Source organism: Rhinatrema bivittatum, chromosome 7 (genome assembly GCF_901001135.1).
Source record: "Rhinatrema bivittatum chromosome 7, aRhiBiv1.1, whole genome shotgun sequence".
Classification (NCBI taxonomy): domain Eukaryota; kingdom Metazoa; phylum Chordata; class Amphibia; order Gymnophiona; family Rhinatrematidae; genus Rhinatrema; species Rhinatrema bivittatum.
The window spans coordinates 108,951,377-108,973,602 of NC_042621.1; the positions used below are offsets into that span (position 1 = coordinate 108,951,377).

General features: G+C 43.8%; 1 protein-coding gene across 1 annotated transcript in view; it reads left to right on the plus strand.

Annotated features, from left to right (window-relative positions):
• The window catches only part of IL34 (interleukin 34), a 163,188-nt gene that overhangs the window by 89,884 nt on the left and 51,078 nt on the right, over nucleotides 1-22,226 (plus strand). The window contains exon 3 of the mRNA XM_029608912.1: nucleotides 2,605-2,708. Coding sequence (XP_029464772.1) covers nucleotides 2,605-2,708 — 104 coding nt within the window. The remainder of the gene's footprint in view (nucleotides 1-2,604; nucleotides 2,709-22,226) is intronic.

Sequence of the window (22,226 nt, forward strand, 5' to 3'; positions counted from 1 at the left end):
CCTCCCTCCTCTCTCTCCCCCCTCACTCTCTCCCCCCTCCCCTCCCCTCACCTCTCTCCCCCCCCCTCCCCTCACTCTCTCCCCCTCCCCCAGTCACTCCCCCCTCACTCCCTCCCCCCCTCCCTCTCTCCCCCTCCCCTCAGTCCCTCCCCCCTCCTCCTCCCCCCCTCCCCTCCCTCTCTCCCCCTTTCCTCCCCTCCCTCTCTCCCCTCCCCTCCCCTCCCTCTCTCCCCCCCCCCTCCTCCCCTCCCCTCTTCCTCTCTCCCCCCTTCCTCCCCTCCTCCTCCTCCTCTCTCCCCCCCCCCTCCCTCCTCCCTCCCCTCCCTCCCTCCCGCCCTCCCATCTCTCCCCCCCTCCCCTCAGTCACTCGCTCCCCCCTCCCCATCCCCCCTCCCCTCCTATCCCTCCCCCCCCTCCCCCCTCATTCTCTCCCCCTCTCCTCCCCTCCCTCCCTCCCCCCTCCCCTCCCTCTCTTCTCCCCCCCTCCCCTCCCTCTCTCCCCTCCCCTCCCTCTCCTCCCCCCTCCCTCTCTCCCCCCCCTCCCTCTCTCCCCCTCCCCCCTCCCCTCCCCTCTCCTCCCCCCCTCCCCTCCCTCTCCCCCCCTCCCCTCTCCTCTCCCCCCTCCCTCCCTCCCCCTCCTCTCTCCTCCCCCCCCCCCCCGTCCCTCCCCTCATTCCCCTCCACACTCCTCCCGTTTCCCCTCCTCCCTCACTCTCTCCTCCCTCCCCCCCTCCCCTCCAGGTCAGAGTACACTCCCCCCTACCCCGCTCACTATCTCCTCCCTCCCCCTCCCCCTCAGTCACTCCCCCCTCCCCTCACTCTCTCCTCCCCCCTCCCTTCAGTCACTCCCCCCCCCTTCAGTCACTCCCCCCTCCCCCTCACTCTCTCCTCCCTCCCCCCTCCCTTCAGTCACTCCCTCCTCTCCTCACTTCTCTCCCCTCACAGCTCATCCACAACGAAGATCTCCGAGGGTGGGGGCCCTCCCTTGTGCACGCCGCCGCTCTTTCCGCTGCTCCTGCTTCTCGCCGCCGCTCCTTCCGCCGCTCCTGCATCTCGCCGCCGCTCCTGCTTCTCGCCGCCGCTCCTTCCGCCACTCCTGCTTTTCGCCGCCGCTCCTGCTTCTCGCCGCCGCTCCTTCCGCCGCTCCTGCTTCTCGCCAATGCTTTTCGCCGCTGCCGCTCCTCCCAGCGCCATTTTTTTTAGGCACGCTCCGCTCTGACCGACGTGCGCGCATGTGCGGTAGAGCTGCTCTCTACTGCGCATTTGTGGCACGTCGGTCCGGGCTCCCTTATCTAGTAGATTTGTTTATTTATTTATTTAATTCTTTTCTATACCAACATTCATGACACACATCATATCGGTTCACATTGAACAGGAGTGTTAATAAAATTTAAACGTTAATCGTAGCAAGGATGCTACTGATAGAGATGAGAGAAGAGGTAAGAGATAAAGTTAAATAGAACAGGGGTACTGGAACTTGGTGGATGGAAAGTAAAGAAAGGAGTGAGGAATAGTTGAATAATAATATATAAAATAATGACGGTAAGAGGAACAGTTGGATGATATATTATATAAGAAATGTAACATAACGTATTATATAGCACATATAGCAATTATATCATATATATGAGGATTAGATATCTGTATAGCATAGATGTTGCATGATTGGCAGCCTGAAGGAAGGTGGGGACACTAAAATTAATAAAGATTGGAAGGTATAGTCTAAAGCGGCGGAGGGTGGGGGGAATGGAAGAGGGTTCAGCAGAAGGTAGCTGGTAGGAGAAAGGGGCTGGGTTAAGAAAAGGCTTAGAAAACCTTAGATGGTAAACCTGAGGGGGGAGATAAAAGGTATGCTTATTTCTGCAATGTCCTATGATTCTGATTCTCTTTGCAGGTTCACGTCCTCCCCGTGTGTACACTGGGGGGGTTCATACCCCCTCACCATTGGTCAGGGCTGGTTCTTGGGGTTTGGGTAGGCAAGGGGATGGGGTTTGTATATATAGTGGGACGTGTGAACGCTGTGTGTCTGGTATGAGATGATGGAGCAGGAGAGCCATTTAAAGGGACGAAAATGGAAAGGAAATGTGGTCTAAAGTTTTCGCATACTTATTGAGGACGGTTTTGTTTTGGTTTTTTTTTTCCTCTGTAATTGCATTGTTATAATTATGTTTTATATATGCAAATTGTACTACTGCCTTTTCCAATAAAAATTATTTTGCAAAAAAAAAAACTTGTGTTACAATTTTTCAGATGATTTTTGCAATTAATTTTATTCTGATTTATGTAAGATTTTTTCCAAACTCTTTCAAATTTATGACCCTCTTTCGTCTTAGACCTTATGTCCTCTGTAATCCAGGACTCTGACCTGTATTACCCTACGCATTTTACTTTTACTGAATATTAAACCAAATTGTCTGGTCCTCAAATGGCCATTTTCAGTGACATTACAAATACTTTTATCATTTGTAAATATCAGATGCCATATAGTTTCTTCTCTCGAGATTTCTATTGCCAGTTGTTGGAGAGAACCCCTTGAAGAGAGCCTAGGCTCTCTTCAAGGGGTTCTCTCCAACACTCCCTGACACTGTATTTTTACTTTTTCAGGTGTGGTATCTCTCTTATGTACAGTGACTGGTATACTCGGGAACTGTGAAACCCTAAACCTCCTCTACAAGAATCTGGAATACAAGAATCGAGTAGAATATATGGTAATGTATATTCCAGGCAGCATACTTTGGGAAAGCAGGGGAAGGATAGATTTCACTTGTATACACTGCTTACCCATTCACCTCCCTCTATTAATGGGACACAAAGGAGGGGGTAGTTGCTTCACAGCAGCACCCTTTGATGGGCGGAGGGAAGAAAAACCAATACAGACCCTGCATGCCAAGGGTCTTAAAATTCAATTACTAAAGGCCGCCAATGGGTCTGCTTTTCAGGTTAATCAAAATATGTAAACTGACCACAGAATAGAGCCACTGCATGCAAATAAAATTCATGAATATTCATTGCAGTCTTCCTGAAAGCCAGATTTGTTTGTGGGCCTTGAGGCCCACATTGACACCTCTGCTCTGTGCAGTTGTGGGCGGCTAAGAACATGACAATCAGTAGCTTTATAGAGTCTCATGTTTTTTTTCCACTTTCGCCCTGGATTACCATCGTCACCTCCCTCCACAAAACCCCCAGGCCTGCCACAACCATTGCATCTTCTTCCCACCCCGGGCTGTCATTATTATTCTTTCCCCCGCCCCCTTCCCTCTACCCACTATTGCCTTCATTCCTCCTTTCATCTTTCTCTGGCTGCCGCCACCAACCATGATGCTATTTGACATATAAAGTTTTGATCAATTTCTCACATTTTTTTTTACAACATCGTTTTAAACATTCAGTATTTTTTTTTTTTTGCATTATGTATAGATCTGGACCTTTTAAATTGTTGATGATAGGAATTATGGTTGTTGAGAAAATTCCATTACAACCATATGTAATTGAGAGAGATAGATATAGATATCATATAGTTGCAAATGAGGTCAATAAGGGAAAACATTTATCTGAATGGAGAAAATTGTGATAGAAATGTTGGGTGTTGAACAGTTGGAAGTCACACTTTTCTTCTGAAGGGATAAAGTTTTGCCTTTCCTGAGAGTACTGCAGTCTGTATTTTGCATATTCTTTTTTATACTTAATGAAATAATGTAGAGAGAGAAAAATAGTTGATGATTAACCATTCAGTGATCAGTTTCTGTTCATCTTACTGTACCTGGATGTAACTCGCCTTGAGCTGCAATGAAAAGGCGTAAGCTAAATTCACTAAATAATAATCCTATTAAATTTTGGCATGTGATCTTGTTTTATGGAGAGCTGCTGATACTCCAAAAAACCACAACGGGAGCAAAACTGCACACAATAGACAAATAATCCAAAGAAATGTGCAGGATAAATTAAATGTCCACGCAAAACTCAATGGTCATCACAATTCTGTGATGTTTTCATTCAGCATCACAGAATTGATAAAGTTTTCCTTTGTCCCCTCCCAACGCAGCCTCGCGGCAAAACAGGGGTCTGTGTCAGGGGGACCCGCTCGTTTGCAAGACTGTTTATAAAAACACTGTTTTAATACTTAATACGGAGTTGCCGTATTAAGTAAATATAAATGATGACCATTGAGTTTTGCGTGGACATTTAATTTATCCTGCACATTTCTTTGGATTATTTGAGCTGCTGATACTTTCATTTGGCAAGAAAACCTTGAGCATACTGAAACGTTTTCAGTAAAATATACAATCCCTACCCTTTAACATTTTCCAGGCTTTTCTCTTTTTTCAAATTCTTTATTTTTATTTATTTCATAATTATAGCAACAAGCAGTTAACAATGTTAAAGTAGTCTCAAATCAAAACTAGGATTCCCAAATTCCCATTCCACTCAGTAGCAAGTATCCCTTCAACTAGACAAACATTGTATTTTATTTGTTACATAAATACAAATAAAATCTAAGAAACAAACAAGTTGTTCTGTATTAGACAGATGCTTATTTCCACTAATCCTGTGCAATAGGGATGTGAATCGTGTCCTCGATCGTCTTAACGATCGATTTCGGCTGGGAGGGGGAGGGAATCGTATTGTTGCCGTTTGGGGGGGTAAAATATCGTGAAAAATCGTGAAAAATCGCAAAACCGGCACATTAAAACCCCCTAAAACCCACCCCCGACCCTTTAAATTAAATCCCCCACCCTCCCGAACCCCCCCCCAAATGACTTAAATAACCTGCGGGTCCAGCGGCGGTCCGGAACGGCAGCGGTCCGGAACGGGCTCCTGCTCCTGAATCTTGTTGTCTTCAGCCGGCGCCATTTTCCAAAATGGCGCCGAAAAATGGCGGCGGCCATAGACGAACACGATTGGACGGCAGGAGGTCCTTCCGGACCCCCGCTGGACTTTTGGCAAGTCTCGTGGGGGTCAGGAGGCCCCCCACAAGCTGGCCAAAAGTTCCTGGAGGTCCAGCGGGGGTCAGGGAGCGATTTCCCGCCGCGAATCGTTTTCGTACGGAAAATGGCGCCGGCAGGAGATCGACTGCAGGAGGTCGTTCAGCGAGGGTTCCGGCGCCTCGCTGAACAACCTCCTGCAGTCGATCTCCTGCCGGCGCCATTTTCCGTACGAAAACGATTCGCGGCGGGAAATCGCTCCCTGACCCCCGCTGGACCTCCAGGAACTTTTGGCCAGCTTGTGGGGGGCCTCCTGACCCCCACGAGACTTGCCAAAAGTCCAGCGGGGGTCCGGAAGGACCTCCTGGCGTCCAATCGTGTTCGTCTATGGCCGCCGCCATTTTTCGGCGCCATTTTGGAAAATGGCGCCGGCTGAAGACAACAAGATTCAGGAGCAGGAGCCCGTTCCGGACCGCTGCCGTTCCGGACCGCCGCTGGACCCGCAGGTTATTTAAGTCATTTGGGGGGGGTTCGGGAGGGTGGGAGATTTAATTTAAAGGGTCGGGGGTGGGTTTTAGGGGGTTTTAGTGTGCCGGCTCACGATTCTAACGATTTATAACGATAAATCGTTAGAATCTCTATTGTATTGTGTTCCATAACGGTTTAAGACGATATTAAAATTATCGGACGATAATTTTAATCGTCCTAAAACGATTCACATCCCTACTGTGCAACATAAGTGTCATGTTGCTTATTACATTAAAAAAATTATTCAGGGCACTGAAATTTTACCATCAGTTTCTGGTTTTGAAGTGTTTTGCAAGTGCACATGTAAGTTTCTCCATCTAATTGACAAGACCCATTATCACGCCCATGACTTCCGCACGGTTATGCAAACCACCATACTAACCAAACTCGACTACTGCAACTCCCTTCTCTTAGGCCTCCCTTCCTCCACCATTAAACCCCTTCAAATCCTTCAAAATGCCATGGCAAGAATCTTAACAAACACCAAAAAAACTGACCACATCACTCCCATACTCCAAGATCTCCATTGGCTCCCCATCACCTTCCGTTCCCAATATAAAACACTTACCGTCCTCCACAATACATTATACAACAACAATTCACCCTGGCTTGAAGACATGCCACAATTCCGTCAAGCTAATCGCCCCACTAGAAACTCCCTGCGGGCACTCTCCAAACCCCCTCACTTAAAATTGGACACCTCACCGCTACTAGGGACAGAGCCTTCTCCATTGCGGGCCCTACCCTCTGGAATTCCCTACCCGTCAAACTCCGCTTAGAACCGTCCCTGAGCCATTTCAAAAAAGGAATCAAGACATGGCTCTTTAAACAAGCCTACCCCAATTCCACCCAATCCTAACCAATGTCCTCCTTGAACCACTTCAGTCCCAACCTAGCCTATTTCCTTTCTCCCCGACCTCAATTTACCATCTCAGTACCCCCCCACTCCCTCCCTTTTTCCTCTCCTCTGTACCCCCCCTCCGACCATCCCTACTCCCCCCCCTGCTCCCTCCCCTAGTGCCCCTAGCCTCCCCCTACCTCGCCCCCTCACCCCTCTAACATTTTCTCCCTGAAAACACTTTCACCCTATGTACCCGGTTCCCTCCACCCCCTCCTCTCATTACCCCCCTTCCCTCCCTAACCCCCCTACACCAGATGCTAACCGTACTTACGTGCACTTGCCCTCTCTCTTACTGTAAATAAGTTTCATATGTTAAGTGTCTCAAGTGCACGTGCCCCTTAACTTTGTACATTAGTTCCTTTGCATATCTAATTCTAATTGAATGCAAATAGCTGTAACGCTGCCTGTAGACTCTCCTCTCCTATACTTTTGCATATCCTCCAGTTAACCCCCTCCCCTGTTCATTGTAATTTCCTTTCTCAGTTATTTGTAAACCGACATGATGTGTCCTACGAATGCCGGTATAAAAAAGTTTTAAATAAATAAATAAATAAATCACCTATGTGTGCGCAACCACAAGCAGAACAGGTCACAAAGGGTGAGCAAGAAGGACGAGTGCTCTGTTGAATCAGTCTGTGAGTCTGAGTGTGTGAACCCAAAAGGGAAGTTGTTCACTGACTGCCCTGACTTCAGGTCTTGGCTAATAACCAGTACATCTCTTAGCTAATGAGACCTTTATCTTAAACAGATATTTTTCATTCTCAGTGTAAGAATCATGTAAGGATCATTCTTTCCAATACATGTCCCCTATAGTTTTATTTTTCATACAACTTTATTTACAACCACACTCAATTTATCCTAAAATGACTTAAATCTTAGAATATTTTCAAACCATAAGAAAGAGTGTGCCAGGATGACTGCAGTTTCTCCAACACTTGTTATTTCTAGGTTCATACCATTTTAGGGTATTTTTCAAAACTTTACAAGCAGGTGCAAAGTCTGGAGAAAATATGCACCTACCTTCCCTTTTTGAAAACTTCCCAAAGAAAAAGTACCTGCAGATTTTTGCACCTGCTTTTTCTGCAGATATTTTTTCCGGCATAAATGATGCACATAGTTTTCAAAATGTAAAGCTACATGCGTTGTTGCCTCCCCTGGCTTAATCTCACCCTGGGAATACTTCCACAAGAATGTGAGTAAAAGTCTGTATGTTGTGGAACAACTGCCCACAGGGAGGGGAGTTTTCAAGTAGCCCTTTTACCTATGTAAGTAGCCATTTACATGGGTAAATAGCTTTTGAAAATTGCTGACCCTTTGTATATCAGGAGTATGAAATAATCTCAGCAGGCTTGATTCAGCTTCTGATTTTTTAGGTTCTAGAAGGCAAATCTTTCAGGATATTTGAGTTTCTTTGAATAGCAGCTTCATAAAAGAAGATATTCAGAAGATAGAAACAGAGAATATGGTGGCAGATGAGGACCATAGGACCAATCTAGTCTGCCCACTTTCAGTCCTGTTGCAATGATGTCAGCTGATCTCCGACTTTCATTTCAGTTTTTTACAACTAAGGATCCTCTGTGCTTATCCCATGCTTTCTTGAATTCTGTTACTGTTTTCAAGAACATAAGAAGTGCAATGCTGGATCAGACGAAAGGTCCATTGACCCCACCATTTTATTTCCAACAGTGGCCAGTCTGACTCTCTGTGAAGTACCCAGCAGATCCCAAAAAGTAGATCCATTTCTTATTGCTCACTCCCAAGGATAAGCAGTAGATTTCCCCAATTGCCAAACCCCTATAAATTCAGCTATACTAGAAGTCACCTTTACCACATCCTCCAGAAACAATTGCCATAGCTTAATTGTACAGTGACAGAAAAAGTACTCAAATTTGTCATATCTGCCAACCATTACTTTTATTAAGTGTTGCCTAGTCTTTGTGTAAATAACCATTGCTTATTTATCTGTTCCACCCCACTCATGATTTTATAAATCTCTATCATATCCCCTCGGTCATCTTTTCTCAGAGCTGAAGAGCCCTAACCTGTTTAACCTTTCTTCATAAGGGAACTTTTTCATCCTCTTTATCATTTTTGTTGCCCTTCTCTGTACCTTTTCTAGTTCCGCTATATCTTTTGAGATGGGGCAACCAAAACTGAATGCAGTACTCAAGGTGTGGTTGTAGTATAGATCTGTACAGAGGCATTAGGATATTCTCAGTTTTTTGTTATATATTCCTTTCTGAATAATTCCAAACATTCTATTTGCTTTTTTAACTGCAGCCACATACCAAGCTGAGAATTACAATATAATGTCCATAATAATACCAGCATCCTTTACCTTGGTGGTAACTTCTCCTAAGGAGCCATGTATTGTACACGTATAAAGGTAAAGTTTCAAAGAACTGTACTGGTGTCCATGTGCGAGCGGTTCCTGGCATGTGCACATGGATGCACCAATTTTATAACATGCACGCGTTGACGTGTGCATGTTATAAAATCGGCTACTCACACGCAGATATGCGCCTGATTTTATATCGGCGTGTGCGGGTGCCGACTCGCACACAAGGGGAGGGATTTTATTTAGAAATGCACAGCAACGCAATCAGGCCTTTCCCAGTTTCCTCCCAGTCTGTGCCAATAAAGGAGCGGACTGGGAGGGAACTTCCTTAACCCCCTACCTACTCTGCCTCCCTTTTCCCCTCTCTGCCCTGACCCCTAAACCCTCCCACCCAACTAACCTAATTTTTTTTTCTTTTGGAACTTACCTGCTCTCCCAAGCAGCAGTAAGTTCTGCATGCCGGCTGGCTGCTGGCATGCACTTCGCTGGGACAACGCCTAATGGCGCTGTCCCGGCAGGCCCCACCCCCGCCCTGCCCAGACCCTACTCCTGCCCTCCCCCGGCCTGCTCCTTTTTTACAAACCCAGCTCTTCTGCGCCTACCGGGAGGTACATGCGTGACTGGGCTGCTTGGAAAATACGTGCAAAATAATAAAGATTTGGCAAAAGAAAAAAGAACTTTGTATATGTTCTCAAGCAACCATCATACTTGGCCACAGTGAGCTGTGTGGCTTATATATGCAAGCTCGTAAGCTACTGGGCTTGACTAATCATAGGTTGCTGAGAAGTCGGTAATGCTGACACTGTTTGCAAAGCAACTACTGTGTGAGCACTTATCTGGTTCCACAGTTGACAGAATAGTATATATAGTCCTGAAGTGCTGCTCCAACACTGCGGTGTTTCGGAGTATTGGACTCCTTCCTCAGGGACCCTCCAGGTGGTAATATACTGATAGTTAAAGCCTGTTGATTGCAGTCATTCTAAACGCTTATGAAACATCGGTGCACTATTGCTGGTGCAGCCTCACAGCGATTGTGCCGCTTAATGATAAGCATTTAGAATGACTGCAATCATCAGGCTTTAACTATCAGTATATTACCACCTGGAGGGTCCCTGAGGAAGGAGTCCAATACTCCGAAACACCGCAGTGTTGGAGCAGCACTTCAGGACTATATATACTATTCTGTCAACTGTGGAACCAGATAAGTGCTCACACAGTAGTTGCTTTGCAAACAGTGTCAGCATTACCGACTTCTCAGCAACCTATGATTAGTCAAGCCCAGTAGCTTACGAGCTTGCATATATAAGCCACACAGCTCACTGTGGCCAAGTATGATGGTTGCTTGAGAACATATACAAAGTTCTTTTTTCTTTTGCCAAATCTTTATTATTTTGTTTGTTGTGGATTTTTGGCTAACATTGAGTCCTATTACATTACTATTGGAAAATACGTGCAGCATGCGTGCGGCCCAGCCACACGTGGATCTCCCAGTATTGGCGCGCGCCGGGTTTTAGAAATTAGCCCAATAATTAGGATTTTTTTCTGTATGTGCATCACTTTGCGTATTAAATTTCATCTGCCATTTAGATTCCTAAGTCTTGCAAAGACCTTGCACAGTTCCTTACAGTCTGCTTGTTTTTTGGATTTTTTTTTAAATACTTTGAATATGTTTTATCATTTGCAAATTTGATCATCTCACTCATTGCTCCCTTTTTCAGATCATTAATAAATAAGTTATACTGAGGCACTTTACTTCTTTCCATTAAGAAAAGTGACCTTTTAGTTCTACATTTTGTATCCTATCTTTTAACCAGTTACATATGCACAGCAAGACCTCGCCTCCTACTCCATTGTAGGAGTCTCCTTAGGCGCCTCTCACGAATGACTTTGTCAGATGCCTTCTAAAAATCCAAATATAGTATGTTGACTGGATCACCTTTGTCCACATGCTTATTCATTGCTTCAAAAATTATAATAAATTAGTAAGGCACAACTTCTCTTTGCTAAATTGATTTGAAGTAAATCATCAAAATTTATTGAGTGTTGCGCTGTCTGCAAGTTATTTATAGTTTAAAGATAGTAGTGCTGTATTGCCCTGAAACAGCTAATATGAAATGCTGGCCGATGTCTGTTGTTTTTCTGCCACCACAATAAGTTCTGAAGCTAAGATTTTTAAATTTTATAATTGAAAAATATAAAAAATAATGGATTTTAGTAATAAAGCATGGTTGGTTGGAGGTTTTTGACTGGTGATTAAAAGAAGGCATATGCCCTAACTGTTCAGCAGTAATAGTATAATATGCACATCTGAGCTCTTTTCCTTCTTTAAAAATATATTTTGTTTGTATATTTACCCTCTCAAATAATACTTGGACTAGGGGACACTCCATGAAACTTGCAACTGGCAGATTTGAAACAAATCATAGGAAATATCTTTTCACTTGGCGCACAATCAAGTAATAGAAACTGTTGCCGAGGATGTGGTCAAGGTAACTAACATACTGGGGTTCAAGAGGTTTGGAGAAGTTCCTGAAGGAAAAATCCATAAACTGTTATTATCCAGGTAGACTTGGGAAAACCAGAGCTTATCCTTGGGAGTGAGATACAAGAAATAGATCAACTATTGAGGATCTGACGGGTACTTGTGACCCAGACTTGTTACGGCTATGGCTGCTGTGCAACCGCCTCACCACCAGGGGTCCTTCTAGAGCAGGCTCTCCGGGCTGGCCCAAGCCATCTGCTCTATGTCCTGGATATTCCTTTCTAGCCCTGCCTACCCTAGACTCCAGTGCTTCGGCATCGAGCTCGTTTGGGCTCCCTGCTCTAGCCTCCTCATTGCTGTGTGTGGCCTTCGGGCCTTCTGCCTTGCCTTGCTGTGTGTGGCCTTTGGGCCTTCTGCCTTGCCTTGCCTTGCTGTGTTTGTGTGGCCTTCGGGCTCTCTGCCTTGCTGAGTGTGTGTGGCCTTCGGGCCCTCTGCCTTGCTGAGTGTGTGTGGCCTTCGGGCTCTCTGCCTTGCTGAGTGTGTGTGGCCTTCGGGCCCTCTGCCTTGCTGAGTGTGTGTGGCCTTCGGGCCCTCTGCCTTGCCATGTGTGTATGGCCTTCGGGCCCTCTGTCTTGTCGTGTGTGTGGCCTTCAGGCTCTCTGTCTTACTATAAGGTTCTGTTGACCCTGCCTGGACTTTGACACTGTTGCCTGCCGCCTGCCTTGACCCTGCCTGGACTTTGACACTGTTGCCTGCCGCCTGCCTTGACCCTGCCTGGACTTTGACTCTGTTGCTTGCTGCCTGGCCTGTCCCTGCCTGGACCTTGACCTTGGTTTGCCTGCCGCCTACCCTGACCCTGCATGGACTTTGACTTTGTTCCCAGCCAGTACTCTGCTACTCTCATCACAGCCATCGCCCAGTTCCATACACTCCTGCCTGCATCATTCCTTCTCAGCCATCATCGGAGGCCTTCCAGCTATCCCTGACTCTCTCCACCTGGAGTCACTCCTGAAGGTGGTGTTCACAACACCGGACCACTGCCTAAACGTAACAAGACTGGCCACAAGAGACAGAATACTGGGCTTGATGGACCTTAATCTGACCCAGGATGGCACTTCTTATGTTCTAATGAACCATTCAGACAACTATCCAAGTAGAACTGGCTTGAAGAGATAATTTATAATGTTACTATTGACGCTATCCTCTTTGAGCTTCATATCATAACCTGCTGCTCTAGAACTTTTCACTGGAAAAGCTTGCTTCTTGTGTAGTATTTGAGCTCCATATTCAAACACAGTCCAGCTAGGAAAGTTAGCTGGATAAACATATCTGGCTAACTTTGGAGATATATTCAATAGTGAAATTGCATTATTTAATATATCCAGCTATCTTAAAGTTAGCCGGCTAACTGCAGCCGCCTAACTTTAGGAAAGCTCTTTGGCCTGACCAGTTTATCCAGCTAAGTCATCCAGCTAACTCTGAATATTAAAGTTATGTCCTCGGAACCCCCTAACTTAGGCCTAGATTCACTAATACCGCCGGGCTCTTTGAATCGCGCGGTACAAGGGGGCGAAGTGGGGGGCCGGCTTTCGCACCCATAGTGCCATCATAAAAGGTGGTGCTATTGGGCGCAAAGTTGGCAGCGAAAAGGGTTCTTACCCGGGTGTCTGCCCCGGTGCCGCCCAGACTCCTCCTGTTCCGGTCTTGACGCCGCCCCAACTCCGTCCCCATTTAGTGATCTCATGCGAAAAGTCCTTTTTGGCGTCAGATCGCTTTGGAAAATGACCCCCTTAGCCAGCTAAATTCTATGTTCCTAACTTATTAGGTGGCTAGAATTTAGTCTATCTGCACAAATATTAATTTAGCTGGCTAATAGTTAGATTCTTGAGTCTCATTTCATAGAACTTTACGTGCATGCTATATTCTCTGGACTGCCTCGATTCTCTTTCTGTCCTTTGGGAGGTATGATCTCCAAAGCTAGACACAATACCCCAAATGAGCTTTCATTTCTTCTTTTGCAACCTAGCATTCCTTTGGGTCTGACCACTGTCTTGTTACAATGTTTGGCAACCTTGAGATCATCAGATTTGATCACCTGCGATACACTACTGCAATTGGATTTAGTTCCTCCTGCGGTTCAAGAAACCATCTACTATAATCATGAGCATTATTGCAGACTGAACATGCAGGTGTGATTATGTCCACAGCTTACTGGTGGTGATATAATGAACAAGTTTCCTGCTATGATACCAAAGGTATATGCCCACTGTCTGAGTACACTATCGAATTCCCCTGGATAGAATACTGCTTGGAAGTATTCTATCCAGGGGATGGACTCTCTACCTGATAACATCAAGCTAGGTTGAGAGAACATTGACAAATCTCATCTTTGGGTGAGTGTCCTCACTCTGAGGGTCATCAAATCTTCACTAGAGAGCACTGTTCTGTTCGTACGTCTCACTTTGAATGTCAATGTGGCCCCTAACCCCTACACTAATACCTAAACCTCACCTTGAGTTACTAGGTGGGCCTCCCATAGGGATATAAATACCTATCTAGTATGAGGGCATCATGGCTAGTCTCTCTCTTTCTCTCTCTCTCTCATTAAAGCTGTGCAATAGGGCTTCACAAAATGGCAAACCACCCCTAACTTTTCCTCTTTTTCGGATTTGTATCGCACCATACGATATGGTGCTATCACATGTGTTAACAGCTTACAGTATTTTGATAAATGAGGGGGTAAGATTTATTTATTTATTTATTTATTTAACATTTTTATATACCGGAATTCATGTAGCAAAGTTACATATCACTTCGGTTTACATTATAACAGTAACAAGCATGTAAAAATGCGATTACATTAAACAGGGGAATAGACTTGGATTGAACAGGGTAATAAAACAAAACGTATAAATAATAATAATAATGATACGATTCTTTTGTTAGCCTGGTTATATATCTGGGTGTGTATTAGATTAATTTAATACAAAAAAGGAAATGTCACACTCCAAACAATATTATAACAGTTATACCGCTTCCCAAGAGAATTTCTTAATTTTTTAATTTTTTGTGATTTTTTAATTTTTGATATTTAGCCGCATCATCAAGCCTGACAGCGTGTTCTCTATAGTTTCCAAACGAGAGCCGCCCGGACCTCTAATCATCTGCGGCGGTCCTTAATGTTCTGTTTTTTCAATTTTTACTTTCTTTTTCCAATTTTTCTTTTCAAGGTTTTTCATTTATATATTATTATCATTCAATCTTCAGTGCTGTAATATTGATTTTAACAGAGTTCATTGATTTTGACAAAGCTCGGTTTTAACAAAGCTCAACATACAGCCGAAGTTTCGCAGCGCTTGCTGCTTCATCAGGAGCTTAAGTGTAAAATTCTTTGTCAGAAACGGAGCAATCTTTCTCTGTTGAATGGATACCTATATTAAAACAGTTTTATAAAATATTAACAACTTTGAATATCTAAATAAGTAAATCACTTATCTGGGATCGGCAAACACTCCAACCTTAGAACAGGATGACACCGTCTCACAACATCTTTGAACGAACAGAGACCATCTTAGCATCAGACGCGGGCTTATAAGCAGAAGTCAACCAATCCAGACCGCACACGTCATTTTCAAAAGTGACGTCAGTATCAAGTTTACCTTCAACAAAGCTTTAAATTCTAGTGGGGCATGACGTCAGTATCAGGTTTGCCTTCACAAAAAGACATTAAGTTCCAATTCAGCGTTTAGCCCATTTGGGTGGAGAGTACCTAAAAGATGTATCCATCTTTGTTCGGCTCTCAGAAGTTGTTTATCCAGATCACCTCCACGCCAATGGGGCATTATCTGTTCCAATACACAAATCCGCAATTCTTCAAAGCTGTGTTTCTTTTCCAGACAATGGGTTACAATGGGTGCAGTCTCACGTTGTGTGGCTAAACTTGAAAGGTGTTCAATAATACGAGTCCGGAGTTGCCTTGTGGTTTTGCCAACATATGTCATTTTACATGGACATTGAATTATGTAAATAACACCTGCAGACCTGCATGTAGTGTTTTGTCTTAATTGCACTGAAATAGGTGGATTGTCAAACTCAATAACTGTAGTCACAAGCATGTTTACACATACAGAGCAGGCACCACATGCTGTGTGTGAGCCAGCAGTTTGTTTAGGTGTAAGGATGGTCGAGTCTAAATGTACAAGTTGATCTTTCAAATTAGATCCTCTTGTATATGTAAATCTAGGTCGTGATTGAAATTCACCATGATGTTGTAGAATTTGCCAATTCTGGTGAATGAGTTGCTTGAATATAGATGCCATCGGAGAGAAAGGTACAACACATGTAATCAATTCTTCTGTTTGTTTGTCCTTAGGAAAAAATAGCCAATCCCTATTAGTATATTTGGCTCGAAGAAAAGCTCGCCTTACACATCTTTTGGGGTAACCTCTCTGTATGAAACGGTCACTCAAAATTTTTGCTTGATTTATGAAATCATCTTGAGAAGAACATAAACGACGGATTCTAAAAAATTGTCCCATGGGTAAATTTTCTTTAAGACGTCGAGGATGAGCTGAAGTGCAAGAATGTATTACTGCTGAGTGGTTTTCTATAAACGGAGGTTTTAAAGCCCATCGGTGTCTTCATAATGGTGATATCCAAAAATGTGATGCTATCTGTCTGAAAGGAAGCTGTAAAGTGTAGGCTGTTATTGCAGGAGTTTAACCAAATCAAAAAATCATCAAATAGCTCTTTGGTTCCACGCCACAGAATCATGATGTCATCTATATAACGTCGCCATATAAAAATGTTTTGAAAAAATGGTTGATTCTCAGTAATCCATTTCTGTTCAAAAACACCCATATATAGGTTGGCCAGATCTGGGGCCATAGTAGCACCCATTGCGGTGCCACAGATCTGTTGAAAAAAATTATTTTCATACGCAAAATAATTTTTAGTTAGAGCTATCTGTAAGAGGGACTTTAAAAATTCTGAAGGTATGCGTTGTGGACGGATTCTGGATTCAAAATACATCATAGCGATTTCTATCATTTCATCCTGTGGTATTGATGTATACAGGGACTCAACATCCAAAGTGACTAAATATAAGTCACTAGTGTCACATTGAAGATTTTCTAAAAAGGTGATCATTTGTTGAGAGTCTTTAATAAAGGATGGTAAATCGGATACATAAGGAGCTAAAAATGCATCAACGAACTTTGATAAAGGTTCCAGTAGTGAATTTCTACTGGACACAATCGGTCTCCCTGGTGGATTATTTACATCTTTATGGATCTTCGGTAAAAGGTAAAACAATGGGACCATAGAGTGTTTTTTTTATCAAAAAACTTTTTTCTTTCGTAGTAAGAAAACCTGCCTTTTCTCCTTCTAGTACAATGCTCTCAATCTCTTTAAACAGGGACTTCGTTGGATCTTCTTGTAAAGGATAATAAAATGTCCTATTAGAGAGTTGAAGATGTGCTTCCTTTGAATATTGAGTTCTGTCCATTAAAACAATTTTCCCTCCTCTAAAGCCTTGTTGAAGGTAAACTTGATACTGACGTCACTTTTGAAAATGACGTGTGTGGTCTGGATTGGTTGACTTCTGCTTATAAGCCCGCGTCTGATGCTAAGATGGTCTCTGTTCATTCAAAGATGTTGTGAGACTGTGTCGTCCTGTTCTAAGGTTGGAGTGTTTGCCGATCCCAGATAAGTGATTTACTTATTTAGATATTCAAAGTTGTTAATATTTTATAAAACTGTTTTAATATAGGTATCCATTCAACAGAGAAAGATTGCTCCGTTTCTGACAAAGAATTTTACACTTAAGCTCCTGATGAAGCAGCAAGTGCTGCGAAACTTCGGCTGTATGTTGAGCTTTGTTAAAACCGAGCTTTGTCAAAATCAATGAACTCTGTTAAAATCAATATTACAGCACTGAAGATTGAATGATAATAATATATAAATGAAAAACCTTGAAAAGAAAAATTGGAAAAAGAAAGTAAAAATTGAAAAAAACAGAACATTAAGGACCGCCGCAGATGATTAGAGGTCCGGGCGGCTCTCGTTTGGAAACTATAGAGAACACGCTGTCAGGCTTGATGATGCGGCTAAATATCAAAAATTAAAAAATCACAAAAAATTTAAAAATTAAGAAATTCTCTTGGGAAGCGGTATAACTGTTATAATATTGTTTGGAGTGTGACATTTCCTTTTTTGTATTGGATTTAATGTTGATGGAAATTGTCTTAGTTCTTTTTTGAGTCGTGTTAGATTAATTTAATACATGGAATATGTAGCATATATTTGGGGGGAAGGCATGTAGAGTTGTAATGATAATCTACTATATAATCTGATCGGTAATCTGATGGAGAGTCTGAAGAATGGTAAGGTGAGGTAAGAGAGTAAATTATTGGCTTTAATTGAATGCTTGTTCGAATAGCCAAGTTTTGAGTCTCTTTTTAAAGGTGATCGGGCATTGTTCTTGCCGGAGTTCTGGAGGTAGAGAGTTCCATTCTGTAGGGCCCGCTGTGGATAAAGCTCGTTTATTAAGAGAGGTTTTGATGGGTGGAGTGAGGAGAGAATTTCTATAAGCTGCTCTTACCGGTCTGTGTGGTATGTGTAGTCGAAAAGGTATGTTGAGGTCCAGTGGGATGAGGTTGTGAATGGATTTATGTATGATAGTCAGTACTTTGTAAGTGATTCTAAACTTAATTGGGAGCCAGTGTAGGTTTTTCAAGACAGGGGTAATATGATCTCTTTTGTTGGTCTTAGTAAGAATCCTAGCTGAAGCGTTTTGGAGCATTTGTAGGGGTTTAATGGTGTTGGTTGGGAGGCCGAGTAGAAGAGAATTACAGTAGTCAATTTTTGAGAAAATGATTGCCTGAAGAACTGACCGGTAGTCTTGGAAGTGGAGGAGCGGTCTGATCCGTTTTAGGATTTGCAATTTAAAGAAGCCATCCTTGGTGGTATTATTAATGAATCTCTTTAGGTTTAATTGATTGTCTATGATGACTCCGAGGTTTCTAACTTGAGAGGAGAAGGAGAAGGATGGTTGACTGAGGTGTAAGTTGGACATTGCATATTTCCCGTCTTGAGAGATAGGAGTATTTCAGTCTTATTGGCATTAAGAATTAAGTTAAGGCTCATGAGCAGGTTGTTGATGGATTGAAGGCAGTTGTTCCAGAATTCTAGGGTTTTTTGTAGAGAAACGGTGACCAGGATGAATATTTGCACAGATAGCACAGATCAATTGCTGATAGTGCAATATCTCAAAATTAAAACAAGAGTGTCAGCAGTCAAATGAATTGGACTAAAGTAAGGTTACTTCTTTATTGGAGAAGGCTGACAAGGTTGATTTAGGATTCCTATGATGCAGCTTTTAGAATTTTGGCTAGAGCATTTCTACAAGATTAGCATGGCTTAAGGCCTCTGGTCTTAAAGAAGATGTGCATGAGAAGTTGGTAAATGTCCCTTGCACTGGATATAATTTCTTTTCTGAAAATTAAAAAAAAAAAAGCAGTAGAGGTCATAAAGGAACATACTACCACTTTGCAATCTTTAACATCAATATCAACAGACCATTCTTTGCAATGAAAATTCCAACAATATTCTTAAGGAAGGCAATATTACTATTTAAGAAGACGATTTTATCCTTATTATAACAGCAGCCATTACATAAGAACATAAGAAAATGCCATACTGGGTCAGACCAAGGGTCCATCAAGCCCAGCATCCTGTTTCCAACAGTGGCCAATCCAGGCCATAAGAACCTGGCAAGTACCCAAAAACTAAGTCTATTCCATGTAACCATTGCTAATGGCAGTGGCTATTCTCTAAGTGAACTTAATAGCAGGTAATGGACTTCTCCTCCAAGAACTTATCCAATCCTTTTTTAAACACAGCTATACTAACTGCACTAACCACATTCTCTGGCAACAAATTCCAGAGTTTAATTGTGCGTTGAGTAAAAAAGAACTTTCTCCGATTAGTTTTAAATGTGCCCCATGCTAACTTCATGGAGTGCCCCCTGGTCTTTCTACTATCCGAAAGAGTAAATAACTGATTCACATCTACCCGTTCTAGACCTCTCATGATTTGAAACACCTCTATCATATCCCCCCTCAGTCGTCTCTTCTCCAAGCTGAAAAGCCCTAACCTCTTTAGTCTTTCCTCATAGGGGAGTTGTTCCATTCCCCTTATCATTTTGGTAGCCCTTCTCTGTACCTTCTCCATCGCAATTATATCTTTTTTGAGATGCGGCGACCAGAATTGTACACAGTATTCAAGGTGCGGTCTCAACATGGAGCGATACAGAGGCATTATGACATTTTCCGTTTTATTCACCATTCCTTTTCTAATAATTCCCAACATTCTGTTTGCTTTTTTGACTGCCGCAGCACACTGCACCGACGATTTCAATGTGTTATCCACTATGACACCTAGATCTCTTTCTTGGGTTGTGGCATCTAATATGGAACCCAACATTGTGTAATTATAGCATGGGTTATTTTTCCCTATATGCATCACCTTGCACTTATCCACATTAAATTTCATCTGCCATTTGGATGCCCAATTTTCCAGTCTCACAAGGTCTTCCTGCAATTTATCACAATCTGCTTGTGATTTAACTACTCTGAACAATTTTGTGTCATCTGCAAATTTGATTATCTCACTCGTCGTATTTCTTTCCAGATCATTTATAAATATATTGAACAGTAAGGGTCCCAATACAGATCCCTGAGGCACTCCACTGTCCACTCCCTTCCACTGAGAAAATTGCCCATTTAATCCTACTCTCTGTTTCCTGTCTTTTAGCCAGTTTGCAATCCATGAAAGGACATCGCCACCTATCCCATGACTTTTTACTTTTCCTAGAAGCCTCTCATGAGGAACTTTGTCAAACGTCTTCTGAAAATCCAAGTATACTATATCTACCGGTTCACCTTTATCCACATGTTTATTAACTCTTTCAAAAAAGTGAAGCAGATTTGTGAGGCAAGACTTGCCCTGGGTAAAGCCATGCTGACTTTGTTCCATTAAACCATGTCTTTCTATATGTTCTGTGATTTTGATGTTTAGAACACTTTCCACTATTTTTCCTGGCACTGAAGTCAGGCTAACCGGTCTGTAGTTTCCCGGATCGACCCTGGAGCCCTTTTTAAATATTGGGGTTACATTTGCTATCCTCCAGTCTTTAGGTACAATGGATGATTTTAATGATAAGTTACAAATTTTTACTAATAGGTCTGAAATTTCATTTTTTAGTTCCTTCGAACTCTGGGGTGTATTCCATCCGGTCCAGGTTGATTTACTACTCTTCAGTTTGTCAATCAGGCCTACCACATCTTCTAGGTTCACCTTGATTTGATTCAGTCCATCTGAATCATTACCCATAAAAACCTTCTCCATTACGGGTACCTCCCCAACATCCTCTTCAGTAAACACCGAAGCAAAGAAATCATTTAATCTTTCCGGGATGGCCTTATCTTCTCTAAGTGCCCCTTTAACCCCTCGATCATCTAACGGTCCAACTGACTCCCTCACAGGCTTTCTGCTTCGGATATATTTTAAAAAGTTTTTACTGTGAGTTTTTGCCTCTACAGCCAACTTCTTTTCAAATTCTCTCTTAGCTTGCCAATGTTTATGCTTTATCCTATTTTCTTCTGTATGATTCATTCTGGTTCATTCTCTAACCAGCCGTAACAGCCTTTTCATCATCAACAACATAGTAGATAAGGTGATGGGGCTGGATAAGATACATCTTGGGGGTATTGAGGGAACTTAGAGAAGTCCTGGCAGCTCCACTGGCTGACCTTATCAATGCTTCTTTATAGTTGGCAGCAGTTCCGGATGACTGGAGAGAGGCAGATGTGGTTCCCTATTCACAAAAGTGGACGTAAGGAAGAGTCTGGGAATTATAGGTCAATTAGTCTAACCTCTGTGATGAGCAAATTAATGGAATCACTGCAAGAACAGAGGATAGTGCAGTTTCTGAAATCCAGTGGTTTGCATGATCCGAGACAGCATGGTTTTACTAGAGGTAAACCTTGTCAGATGAATCTGATCAATTTCTTTGATTGTGTAACCAGAGAACTGGATCAAGGAAGAGTACTAGATGTAATGGATTTCAGTAAAGGTCTTTGACATGGTTCCGCACAGAAGACTTATAAATAAATTGAGCACCCTTGGGATGGATCCTAGAGTGACTGACTGGGTTAGAAACTGTTGCGGCTCCGGGTCGGTCCCGGCCGCTCCTCCTACCTCCGCGGACTTCCGGGGCTTCTCGGGCTTCCTCGGGTCTCCGGGGGCTCCCACCACGGCTCTCTCCGCGCCTCCACGCAGCGCTCGGGCCTGCCCCTGCTCCCACCACGCGGCTCCTGCATCGCCGGAGCAGCCGGCGTCTCGCCGCGGCTAGCTCCGCCCCCTAGGGGCACGCGCGCGTCTCGGCCCGATTCTTAAAGGGCCAGGCGCGGGAAATCTGCCTGCATCCTCCCGGTGACGTCAGACGCTGCAGGGCTACTTAAGCCCTGCAGTCCCTCTCCTCAGGGCCTTGCAACGAGGTTCCCAGGGTTGTTCCTGTCTTCAGTTGCTGCGTTCTGCTTGGTGTTCTTCCTTGGCTCCTGACTCGGATCGGCTGACGTCTCTACTTGGCTTCTGACCCCGGACTGGCATTGGTATCTTCTGGCTTCTGACCTCGGACCGGCTTACGTTGACCTCCTGGCTTCTGACCTCGGACCGGCTTTCGTTGACCCTCTGGCTTCTGACCTCGGACTAGCTGACGGCGATCCACTGGTTCCTGACTCTGGTACGGCGAGCAACAACCCTTCGGCTTTCGACCTTGGACTACCGCTGACCAGGCCCCTGCGGGCCCTCCTAAGTCCCAGCGGCCGGGTTCCTACGGGCTCCTCCTGGGGGGACTCCGGCTTCCAGGTGAATCTCCTAAGTCCCAGCGGCTGAACTCCTACGAGCTCCTCTCGGGGGAGGATCGGCTTCCAGGGTGAAGGTTTCCTCTTCACCGAGCCAGCGCTACCATCACCTCCATCCTCGCCGGGGCCC